This window comes from Triticum aestivum, chromosome 1B, assembly GCF_018294505.1.
Source record: "Triticum aestivum cultivar Chinese Spring chromosome 1B, IWGSC CS RefSeq v2.1, whole genome shotgun sequence".
NCBI lineage: Eukaryota > Viridiplantae > Streptophyta > Magnoliopsida > Poales > Poaceae > Triticum > Triticum aestivum.
The window spans coordinates 509,923,385-509,935,296 of record NC_057795.1 but is presented as its reverse complement, the minus strand read 5'-3'; the positions used below and the strand labels follow the sequence as shown (position 1 = coordinate 509,935,296).

The 11,912-nt window shown below is 42.4% G+C and overlaps 1 protein-coding gene and 1 long non-coding RNA gene across 10 annotated transcripts; one reads left to right on the top strand and one right to left on the bottom strand.

Moving 5' to 3' along the window:
- Window positions 1–718: 718 nt before the first annotated feature.
- LOC123135567 (poly [ADP-ribose] polymerase tankyrase-1) lies at window positions 719–11,280 on the top strand. 9 transcript variants are annotated; one of them, XM_044554743.1, is made up of 12 exons: window positions 719–897; window positions 974–1,045; window positions 1,131–1,380; window positions 2,212–2,340; window positions 3,774–3,913; window positions 4,838–4,921; window positions 5,308–5,430; window positions 5,881–5,988; window positions 9,854–10,024; window positions 10,105–10,184; window positions 10,429–10,498; window positions 10,668–11,280. In XM_044554743.1, exons 3-11 carry the CDS (start codon window positions 1,299–1,301, stop codon window positions 10,490–10,492), a joined length of 981 nt encoding a protein of 326 aa, XP_044410678.1. In that variant the 5' UTR covers window positions 719–897; window positions 974–1,045; window positions 1,131–1,298; the 3' UTR covers window positions 10,493–10,498; window positions 10,668–11,280. The 9 variants fall into 9 exon arrangements, with proteins under 9 accessions (XP_044410678.1, XP_044410668.1, XP_044410624.1 ...); XM_044554733.1 differs by having other exon boundaries at window positions 1,131–2,098; XM_044554689.1 differs by having other exon boundaries at window positions 725–897; window positions 1,131–1,322; window positions 5,884–5,988.
- LOC123135601 (uncharacterized) lies at window positions 6,883–8,870 on the bottom strand. The gene is made up of 3 exons (XR_006466096.1): window positions 8,802–8,870; window positions 8,563–8,693; window positions 6,883–7,246 (listed from the first exon to the last, which is right to left on the bottom strand). It is a non-coding gene; the product is annotated as an uncharacterized lncRNA (long non-coding RNA).
- Window positions 11,281–11,912: the final 632 nt, after the last annotated feature.

Below are 11,912 nucleotides of genomic sequence, written 5' to 3'. Positions count from 1 at the left end.
GTCAAACTGCCTTTTTTAGGCCAGATGAAAATTGCATCTCTCCTGTTATGCTAGCAAAAGTTGGTTCTGAACTTGTGCTAACACCTTTACAACAACATCAAGGTTCCCTGAAATAAAGCAACTTCTCTTTGTTTTCTCCTTTGCATGGCGATCCAACTGAATTACACAAATATTTTTCTCCCTCAGACCTGTTTGAAAGATGAGTATTTCATAGTAAAGGGTTTCAGTATTTAGCCCACAAATCTGTTTGGGAAGAAAATGGAGAAAATAAAAAAGGCAACAATGGGACTTCTCTTTGTTTTTCTTCTTTGCACTGATCCTCGATAAGCTCCACAACCACTGAACTCAACCCTGGGCAACCATCCTCGTCGCCTTGTTCATTTAGCTATGACCCATTTTTAGATTGTTGGACGGCCAATCAATACCCAGTAATGTTTCATTTCACCATGGTCTTACATATACTAGCTAGTAATTAGTTTTCCATCAAGCTCCTCAATGTACTAGTATGTGCTACCTGGTTATCACATGAAGAATTTGATAAGCATTTATTTACACAATCACATTAACATGAATAGATAAATTATGAGGTAAAGCACTAAAATATTCATCCGCAAAAAGAAAAAACTAAAATATTTATATTTCCTTGCAGCACACGTGCATTGTTCTAGTTTAACGAAAAACAACGAGAGTGCTCTGTGCTCCCATTTTCACTGTCCACCACACGTCTCCCTTCTTCGCGCGTACGCCGCTTTGGTTTCATCTTCCTCGCTGCTCTTTCCCGATTCAAAACTCCACCCCCTTTCTTCCCTCCCCTCCTCTCCCCAACCCCCCCAAACCCTATCATGTCCTCCTCTACCGACGCCATGGCGTCGCCATGCTCCCATGATCAATTCGACGGTAAGCCCCTCTCCCCACAGCCCATCCCTAACCCTAACCCCAGCCCAAATCCTAACTCCGCCGCCTCCCGCCCCAGAACCAGACCGTGGCACGGTGCTGAACTACATTTTCCAGGCGGCCTCCGACGATGAGCTCTCCATCTTCAAGGGTACGCTGCCCCCGTCCCAGATTCCGGCCCTGATCCAGTTTTGGAGTTCGAGTGCTAACATTTTGGGGGGCCCAATCCGGTGCAGAGCTGGTCACGATAATACTGGACAATGGCAGGGGCCGCCCCAAGGAAGCGATTGAGGAATTGAGGGTGGAAGATGTCGGGCAGCTTGAAGGTTTCAGTGCGCTGCACATCGCGGCCAGTAAAGGGAGTCTGGAGGTGTGCAGGTACCTCGTCGAGGAGCTGCTGGTAGATGTGGATCTGGTCGACAAGGAAGGTCCATCTATCTTCAGAACCCCAATCTATTGGTTTAGGACCCTGCGCACACATTCAGTGTAGGTTTTGTCAAATTGTATGAAGTGCTATTTTACATGCTGGATTTATTGTTCACAAGGGTTGCTGATCTGTGAGTCTCATGATATCTGACTGTTTTTCTTGCTTTCTCTGGGTTTGGCATAGAGGTGCATTATGATAATCCAGCTTTTCGAACCAGCTTTTGCCGTGGCTCCAAGCTCAGCACAACACAGTCCAGCAACCATAAACAGAGCCTAAGATTATCTACATCAGTATGAACCAATGTATCATAAGCAGCAATATTTATCTCACAAAATAAAATTATGATTTATCATATTCTGTTGTGCTAACTCATGATCATGCAGCTTCATATGAAATAAATCTGTCTTTTTAAGGGAAGAAATAAGCCGGGCTTAATTATGATACTGAATGTGAATACCCTACATAGGCACCGCTCATATAAATAATTAAATAGGCTACTCTTTGAGGGCAAATCTTTATTTTAGGGTAATTTGGTTGTTTAATTATTGCACATATGTATGCACTCCAGCTCTGAGGATGCATTTGATTCTTCTATTCGGGTAGTCTAATGTCCAATTTTCATGTGTCAGTTCCATTTAATCAATACTCTCTCGAGCATTATGAAAATCCTGCTTCATATTGTATCTAATTCGATGGGTCTACTTTGTGTGTCTTGGGGAGCCATATCTAAATTCCATGCTCTCAGAGAAGACAGAGCAGTGTTAGGAAACTTCTGTGGTGAGATGCTTTTGGAGATAAGACATACTTTGATACAAAAAAGATCACATTTCTTGCTACACCGAGAAGTGCGTTGATATAATTTCATTTTTATCTGTTTGTCTGCTTTATAGGTAGAACACCTCTGTTGTTTGCAACATACCACAATGGGGGTACTGCCGAATATCTTCTTGATCATGGCGCTAATCAAGACAAAGCTGATCACGATGGGTCTACCCTGTTACATTATGCCGCTGAATTAGGTCCACCTCTATAAACACATATCTCTGTTCTGCATCTCTGCATTGCAAATTGTTTTCTGTTATCTTATTCAGAGCTATTTGCCTTTGTTTCATATAGTAATTTACTAATATTGTTCTTGTGCTAATAATTTATCTTCAAATCTGATGGTTAAGTTCTTGTGATGTGTCTCTCTATTCGGAAGTACATGTTGTTTTAGACTATTAGGCTGGTTGAGAATGCACGACATATTAGGTTTCCAAGTAGAAGTTTGGTGGTATTTCCTGATATACTCTTAGCTGTACTAAATAATAATCTTGCACACACTTCTAGTCAAAGTCATCGATATATTTATGTTTAGCCATTAGCCAAAGTTCTACCATCTGCATGCATGTATTGCATCAAACCAGGGCTCTTTGTGTAGCATAATTACTAATATTTTGAACACTTTAACATGGATATAATGTCCATTAGCTGTTGTGCATGTGCAATATCCTAAAATGTGACCTAATTGGGAAGTCAAATAACCTAATACATGTCACTATAATTCCAGTCTTACATGGGTGTGGTGTGACAACAATCTGATAACTGGCTTAATAATCTGGTTACCAAGTGGCTATAATCGATAACCTGACAAGCAAGTGGCTCTAACCTGGCAATTAGTAACTAAATAAAGTTACTGAAACATATGTCGTGGGATCTAGTTTCGACGGTATCATTACAGCAAAGCCAACAATGAGCAGTTGAGCACAGATCGTCAATCGGATACACGATTTGAGAGATAGATAGAGAGAGGGAGAGGTAGGAGAGGGAGAGAGAGAGGTGCAGGACGGGAAGGCTCTGGTGCAATGCTGCTACCTAATCTAGTCCTTTTATTTTTTCATTCTCTCTTATTTCTCTTTGTGTGTTCCCTTTCAGGGATCTTTTCCTCGCGAGACTGGCTTATTTGGTTTCTCATATTACATTCTTACATAGAGATAAAAATACCTTGCATACTAACTAGATCCATAAAACCAGAATTGTTGTGTTTGTGAACCAATCTCCTGTTACTGAATTGGAGAGGTCCATGCTGCACTTTGGGAAGTAGGAAGTAGTGAACTGTGAACCTGATGAACCATGAATCTAGTAACCATGCTGTAGATCATGGTCTTATCTTATTGAATATCCCCCTTGATGAGAATTAGGCCCCATCCCTAAATACCCCTATTAAAAGTTAACTTAACTATGATTTTTTTGGCTTTTATTCCTTCCAATCCAAACAATGAAACAAGTCCGCATTGTTTTTTTTTTGTAGCACATGATCAAGGCAAGCACAGGTCCAGGATACACCAGAAACAAAAGAAATTGTCACAAAAAAATACCTATCATCTTACCTTACAAGCTCATGGATTCTTTTTAGAAGAGATTGCCAGAAAACACCTCTCCTCTTTGTAACAAGTTCTGTGTTTTCTTCCAGGCAATTGTGAAATGGTAGAGCTTTTGCTTGCAAAAGGAGCTTATGTTGAGCCGGTATCTGCTTGTGGAACACCACTTCATGTTGCTGCTGGTAAAGGGCATTATGGTGCTATGAAGATTTTACTGGACCACAATGCAGATGTAAGTTCAAGTACATACCATTTCTGCCTCAAGTTACCCTACATGTTTCAACTTTAATTATTTGTGTTTTGCAATTTTTTTCCCTCGGCTTGTCATGTTCTATTTAATTGATTGTGTATGGTTGCTTGATGCTGCTATGGTGTTTGTGCTACATAGTTAACTCTTGAAATCATCAGTACATTTTTCTTCTCTTCTGCATGCCCCTAGTTGTGTAGTTGTTGTAATGCTACATCTCATCATAGTGTCTTGGTAATAAGCATTGAAGTGCTTCATCCACTTCCCTTTCAAATCCATAGTCTTCTGCGTGTCTTTCCCTCATATAACATTTCCCTGTTGGCTCATCCATCTTCCCAAATAAGCTGTGGGTGTGACCGTGTGAGGGCGCCGTTGCCTCCCAAATCATTCTCACTGCCGGCGTCATGCATCATCATATTCCTTTTCTGGTTGTGGTTCCATATTCACGTTGTAGTAACTTATCTTCTTGATGGCTGCATTGCTTTTGTTGGGGTTAGAGATCCTAATGACTGGCCGGTGATGATTAAAAGATTGAATCCTTCTTGAAACAAAATAGTCTGAATCTGTAAACTAGAATGGCATGCTCCATTAATATTGTGGCAATTTAATTCACATTAGATTCGTATGAGCAGAAAGGCAGTATACCCATGCAATGCTGCTTGCAGATTCCATGTAAAAATCATAAATAAATGCTATGTGGTGGTAATCGTGGCATTATCTTTGGACCATAGGAGCATGTATGTGGGCTCAATGGCATTAGGGCCTGATTACCAATATAATCTTGACAAATATAACATTCTAACTGATTTTACAGTGGGTGTACCGAATCAGTTTTCTTTGCTGAAAGCTTGCTTCATCAGTTTGTTCTATGTATTGACCATTGGAGTTGACATCTTAATATTTCTCCAGTACAACAAGATGGTAAATGGCGTGACACCTCTTATTGTTGCTACAGATGCCAAGTCAATGAAATGTATCAAGCTCCTAGTTAAGGTGTTGTACATAATCTGAGCTTTGTCAAGTCCATGAATTTTGTTGGGTACCCATTTTCTATGTTTATTTTCCATACTGAATTTGTTTTTTCTTACTTCCTTTTCTGGCATTTGTTTTTCATACTGGCTGCAGCTTTGGCACGCTGCAATTTGTGATTGTGACCCCTTGTACCGGACACTTTCTTAACCATTTTTTTTCTGAAAAAACTTGTGCCATCAATTTGGTCGCTATAAGCATGATGATAACAAGTCAAACCAAAACAACCCAGTTGACCTTGAGCATTCATAGGCAGTGCCATTAAGGTCGTATTCATTCCTGAAAGTGCAAAAATATGAAACCCAGGCCATCTGTAATAGAGATCTGTACCTTTTTTTCGTCTGTGATAGGCTGGTGCCAATCTCAAGGAAGCTGCAGCATATACAACTCTCCACGCGGAAAAAGTGGTTTCAGATTACTTTCTCAATTGCATAATGGAGGACGTTGATGCCAACCGTGATGTTCCTTTTGATGTGAGATTAATCTCTTCGCTACTACTTGCAAAAATTGTTCTAAGAATGTGCTTAAGGTAAAATACAGTAGGAACTCATCATCGTGTTCCTAGTTTGTAAAGATGACATTCTGCCTTCCCCATAAGTAGCTGAGGTATTGTGGCTGGGGAAGACATCTGCATATGTGCCATGTTGATATCATTAATAGTTACCTAAACATGGTACCAGTTTATGACAATTTTGCCGGTAATATTTGTACTTGCAATACTGAGCATGGATGTTAAGAGATTATAACGAGTACTCGTAATATTAGGCTTGTGCAGTCATAGAAATTTGAGAAGAGATATGCTTATGTAATCAAATCCTTTCCCCCCTTATATGTACAGCAAAATTTCAGGCAGTTCGTTCATATTTTATATATCGAATGCATCCTGCATAGAATTGATTTAATTGATGTTCTGTATGGTTCAGCAGGGGCCTATGCTTAAACGGGAAATCGTGACATCAGGGCTTATATCACGAGGGAGCAACTCTTTAAAGAACAAGGATTATGTTGTCGCAGCAAAATTGTACAGTAAGGTATGTTAAAGCACCATATATTTCTTGCCGTGTTTAGCGTTCCAGCATTTCATTTTACGTTGCATGCATTATAGTGGCCTGGAACCTGCATAGCTCCAGTCTGAAAATATTTGAGGTTCACAACTTCATATATGATTTCGAAAGGATCGTATCCTGGTTTCGCATTAATTGTTGAATGCATAGTCCGAAGTAATACTTTTGGACAACAATATGCCAAAAATACCTGGAGCTCCACATGGAGCTGGTGTCGTTTATCAAAACCTTGAGTCATGGGAAGGTTCCTACTGAAAGGGTCCAGAGCGTAGACTCCAGCTGGCTTTGTTATTTCTATAATAACTTAATCAGATTTTGTTCAGAATCGGGTTCAGCTGATAGTATGCAGTGTATTTCTTTTTGTTGCTTTGGTCATGTATCTTCTCAATTTTGTGGTGCAAAGCACTCATTTTGTGATAATGGATATGGACTTTGCGATATTCTTGTACTTCCACTCTGGTATAGACAGGAAAAATAGTGTCACCTTGATGACTGGTGCAATTTATTTGAGGATGTGATTATGATTTCTGTGTATTGACCATTTTTTTGCCAGACAACTATATTATTGTTTTGGAGTTGTGTTGCCTTTCTTGCACTTGTCTAAAACACAGGGATGACCCACTTTGTTTTTTTGTCTCAATTAATAAAGACTGCATTTTTTTGGTCTGACAGTAGTTAGTCGGGAAGAAAACACACAAGGAGGACTGGAATGAACGAGTGGGCTGATGTTAAAGCAAGCTGTTTAATATAAGTTACTCCCTCCGTCCCAAAATTCATGTCGCGGCCCCAGTTCATTGGCAAAGTTGCAGAACAACCCTCGCAATTGGAAAAGTGTGACAAATAGACACCTCCGCCACATCTTCCTCCGCTTGTGCCCCGCACGATTGCCAGGGGCCGGCGCCGGCCAGCCGCGATTCCGTACGGGCGTCGCCGCCGCCGCCGCCCAGACCTGCTCTGCCGTCTCCCAGATCTGCGCCGCCGCCGCCCAGACCTGCTCTGCCATCGCCCAGATCTGCGCCGCCGCCCAAAACTGCTCTCCCGCGTGTCCTCGATCTCCCGCTGCTGCTTCTCCTCAAGCTCCGGCGACTGCTTCTCCTTGAGCTCCGGCTGCTGCTTCTCCTCGAGCTCCCGTTGCTGCTTCTCCTCGAGCTCCCGCCGATGGAGCTCTGCTGTCTCCCGTGCTTCTCCCGTGCCCGAGCTACTGCTGCTGCTGCTCCTCTGCACTCTGAAGATACAGAGTAAATTCAATCAAATTCACTGTTAATTTTGGAGCAAATCAAAATAAGACAAGATTGCTGGGATGTTTGTTCGCTTCGGCCGTGCTCAAATCTCATATGCCAACCAGAGTTTGCTCCAGTTCCTCCTAGACATCAAAATACTGAACTGATGGCCAATTTTATTGAAATTCACACTCTATCTTAATTTATCAATTGGGTAACTGCACAATTGTGTCTACTGCTGCTTCGGACACTGTGAGAATCTTAATTTATCATGTGCACATAGGCCACGGCCAGACGCAAATCTGTGAATATGGAAGAACAACTAATATATGGATTAAAGATACTCTGCTTTCTTTTTGGTTAGTTGCCCTGTTTCATTTCTTTCTAAAACAGTGTCTATCTTTAGGTTCTAGCACATCTAAGTAATGTGGCCAGTGTCAAGTAAGCAAGAAACAAAGGTAATTCTGTTCAATTTCAAATTCAGTAGCACAAGCATAACCAATACAGATGCTGAGATAAACAATTGGTGTGAACGAAATAATTTCAGACAAACATCACATAATGTACTGCATATTCAACTCAAAATTTAACTGAAGATTTAACTGAAAATGTACTGAAGATTTAACTGAAATCCAGTGCAAATTAGTGAAAAAAATTCAGTACAAACCATACACTCCACAAAATTCAGTAGATGTGCTGCTGTAGAACTGTTCCCGCTTGTGATGTCTTGGAAATTTATTCAGAAGTTTGCCATGTCGTACTCTCATTAATTGAGTTGAGAGAAAATGATGCATAGTCCATGAGTAAATGCCAAGATCCAAGATACTTACATGCATGCCTTCTTGGCTGTAGTTCCTTTTCCTTTCTTTAATTTGTTCAGATTGTAAATAAAGAGAGCACTGATTGTAAAAAAAGAATAGGTAGTTATCTGACTGAATCTAAGAATAGGTAGTTAGGTAAAAAAAAAGGTAGTTTACTTTAAATGAATCAGTTTACTGAATTAAGTGCCTGGTGTATATGAATTGAAAAATAAATTCAGTTTACTGATTTTGGAGTAAACTGAATTTTATGTGCATAGCAGCCTTTCTTTGCCAACTGAGTGAATTTTGAGATAGTACAAATCTTACTAACATGTCGGATTTGGGTTGCCTATGTGTCCTGGATGTACTAGTAATCATCTTTTTAAAAACTTAACAAAGTTCATGATTCAGAAATTCCAATGGTTCAGAACTTAAGTGATTCAGAACATGATTTAGTAACAAGGTTCATAACTTAAATGTTGTCTCCAACTTAAATTCAGTAACAAGGGAGAGGAAAAAACCTTTTGCTGCTGCTGGAGGAGAACGGAGGAGGGCGGTTGCTTGGTTGCAAAACGTGACCACAGTCACGACGTTGGGCGTTGTTTCGTTAGCAGTTCATGGGATCGGATGACCAAGGGTGCACATCATATGCCTGTGAAGATCAGCAAGCAAGTGGTGTGGTCAAACGAATTGGTGATGAAGTAGGGGATACATACAAGTTGCACAAAATGTTCAGAACCAACAACCCAAAGGAACATACAGAACTTTGCAAGTTGCAACTGAAAGGGCCAGGCCACCTAAGCAACTGCAAGTGTTCTGCTGCATCACCGGACAGCAAGACAGTCACCAAATCTCCAGGCCCGTACTGCTGCAACTGCAACTGCAACTTCAAATTTTTCAGTTTTACTCAAATTTCAGTCAAACATTACAGTTTGGGGACAACTTGGGGACAGTTTGGATCCTCACCTTTGCTCTGTCGTCGCGGGCAGTGCTGGTTGCTGGGCGGCGAAGGCGGGGATGGTTGCTGCTGCCGACGGGGGAAAGTGGAGAGCTTCTGCCGACTCCAGGGAGGTGCGCGGGGGAGCGAGATGGACGAGGTTGGCGGCGAGGTGAAGGAACTGGCGGGTACCGGCTTCGTGGTCTACGATGGCCAGCCGACGAGGAGGTGGTTGACGACGGGAAGGGCCAGCTCCGGCTCGCCAAGCTCGGGAAAGGCCGCCGCCGCCGGAGAGCAGATCGAAAACAAAAATCGAGCCTTCTCCTTCCCGTGATTCACCATGGGGAACGAATAAGGGAACAAGGAGAGGGAAGCGCGGTGGAGGCGTGGGGCGGGGGAGCTTCGGCGACGCGCGGTGGAGCTGAGCAGGGGACCTCCGGCGCGGGGGAACCGAGTAGGGGACCTCCGGCGCGCAGGGGAGACGAGCGAGGGAGACGACCAGGGAGTGCGGGTTGTGTCGGGAATTCGCTGAGGGGGTTTTCGTAAAAGTGCCACTGCGACATGTTTTTCGGGACGGAGGGAGTACTTAGTTGAAAAGTTACTCTGCAGCTATGTGCAGATTTCTTGTTAGGACTAGAATGAACGTGTACTTCAACATTGTGCTATATAATTAGTAAATGTATGTTAGGCTGGCTTTTGTAGACTTGCTAATTTGTATTTTATGTAGCTTAGTATGAATTTATCTGCAGCTATGTGCAGATTTCTTGTTTGAGTGTTCACAGCTTCCTAACTGTTTTTTACATTCAGTTAACTAATTCATTTTTTGTTAAAAAGACTTAGTAAGCTCAATTGTCGATTTGTCTTGTGTGACGTAGGCAATGGTGCTTGATCCTGATGATGCAGTCTTGTTCTCAGACAGGAGCCTTTGTTGGCTTCAACTGGGTGATGGAAAAAAGGCTTTGCTAGATGCTAATAGATGCAGAAAAATGCGGCCTCACTGGCCAAAAGCTTGTCACCGGCAGGGTGAAGCTCTGATGCTACTGAAGGTTACATAGAGGATATGGCTGCCTTTTTCTCCTGGTGCTGCAAATAGTTTATGATCGTTCACCTGGTCTTTTATCATCAGGACTATGAGGGCGCAAGTGAACGGTTCTGGGATGGACTCAAGTTGGACCCAGTGGACACTGATATCGAGGATGCATTACGGTAAACCCATCTGCCTCTTTGGTTACACTAATGCCTTTGACGATGTCCTTGCATTGGCGGCTGGCTGGCCGTGTTTCAGCACATCTCAAGCAGTGTTAGCTATATGTTGAACACTTCTTTTTTTGCGAGAATATATGTTGAACACTTGCCTATGCTGCAAGTACATGCATGTGCCCTTGTCATGGGACTGTGGAGAACTTGTGAAGATATTGACTATAACTCCGTTCTATTTTGTGTTTGTTAGGATTTCGGAATGCCACTTTGTACTGTCATCGATGCCAATGCCATCTTGCCATATACCAACCTAACCTGACGTATAGTAACTCCATGATCTGCCCTTCAGTAGTATTTTACTGAAAGTATTTAGAAAGAGGCATGCATGTCATATTCATTATCAATATATATTGTCTTGCAATGGCGCCTAAATTACAAGTGCCAGACATAGCAATGCAAATATCTGATACTTCTCCTTGGACTATTCAGGGAAGCTATGAAGTCCTTGAAGACGTCTCGGTCTCGGAGCATGAGAGCCAATTGACTATTTGGGTGTTGCAGGGAATTCAGTTGAAGACTTGAAATGGGTCAGCAGGAGTTTCTACGTTTGCGCAAAGACTGTTTTCCGTTAGAAAGTAAAAGCGACATGTCTGACGGACCGTGGCATGACTGTTGATGCATGCAGTAGCAATACCCGGTGGAAACTCTCCAGTTGCCATCCATCGTGTATCAGGCTCTTCTGTCAGGTTTTTGGGTCTTCGACGAAGCTCACTCGTCTGCGGCGTCAACCGAATGATCGCAGCCTCCGCATTCGTCTTGTTGTGGTGTTGCTGAATTCCCCCACTGCCTAGTGTTTTTACTACTCACGTTGGTACAATGCAGTCACAATGGAGAAGAGGGTGATTATTTTGTTGGTTTTGTTCGTCCTGTGGGTGCAGAAGAAGAGGTGAGCTAGCAGGAGCTTGCTGGCTACGGTTTGGCGGCTGCTATCTGTCTTGTTTTTCTGAACTCGGTCGGTTGCTGTGCGAGGTGGTTCGGACCATGTAATGATGATTTCAGAAATCAGGGAGTAAATGGCAAAAACTACCGCTTTTTTTTTTAACCCTAGGCTTCCTATTCTGTTCTAGAAAAGAATATCCCCTTTGTCCGGAAATACTTGTCAGAGAGCAGGTCAAAAAGAAAAGAAAAGAAATACTCGTAAGAGAGATGAACGTATCTAGACGTATTTTTGTTCTAGATGCATCCATTTTCATCCATTTCTATGACAAGTATTTCCGGATGGAGGGAGTAGAACCTACCACTTGGAAGGCCTAACAAACGGTTACAGTTCTATGCTAATTAGTCATAAATTAATACCACTTCCATTTAGGGGCAGTGCTAGGGGTATTCTTGGTTCTTCATGTGAATACCCATGATTTTTGTAAAACAGTGTTGATTTTGGCAAAACAGTGATAATTTTTAAAAAACAACAATGATTTTGTCAAAATAAATACACATGAATACCCGGTTGCAAATTCCTGAAGCCGCCACCGCTTCCAGGTGAGTATTGAGGACTGCGCATTCCTCCCCATATAGCTTTTCTTCTCCAGCTTCGATGCCGAGCTCAGCTACCTTGTCCGCTAGCAATTCGCCATGGTTTCTTCTCCCCTTGCCTCCCGAGGACCCCTCTTTTAATTGCAGCTCTCCGTACCCTTGAGATTGCCTTCGTCTGCAAGCCCGCCGGCCGCCGCTTGG

Bases quoted from the DNA above. Each gene is read 5' to 3' on its own strand.
- LOC123135567 (XM_044554681.1), top strand. From the start codon at position 843: ATGTCCTCCTCTACCGACGCCATGGCGTCGCCATGCTCCCATGATCAA. The intron at 1,046-1,130 runs GTACGCTGCCCC...AATCCGGTGCAG, and splicing joins TGAGCTCTCCATCTTCAAGG to AGCTGGTCACGATAATACTG. The intron at 3,914-4,837 runs GTAAGTTCAAGT...ATATTTCTCCAG, and splicing joins TACTGGACCACAATGCAGAT to TACAACAAGATGGTAAATGG.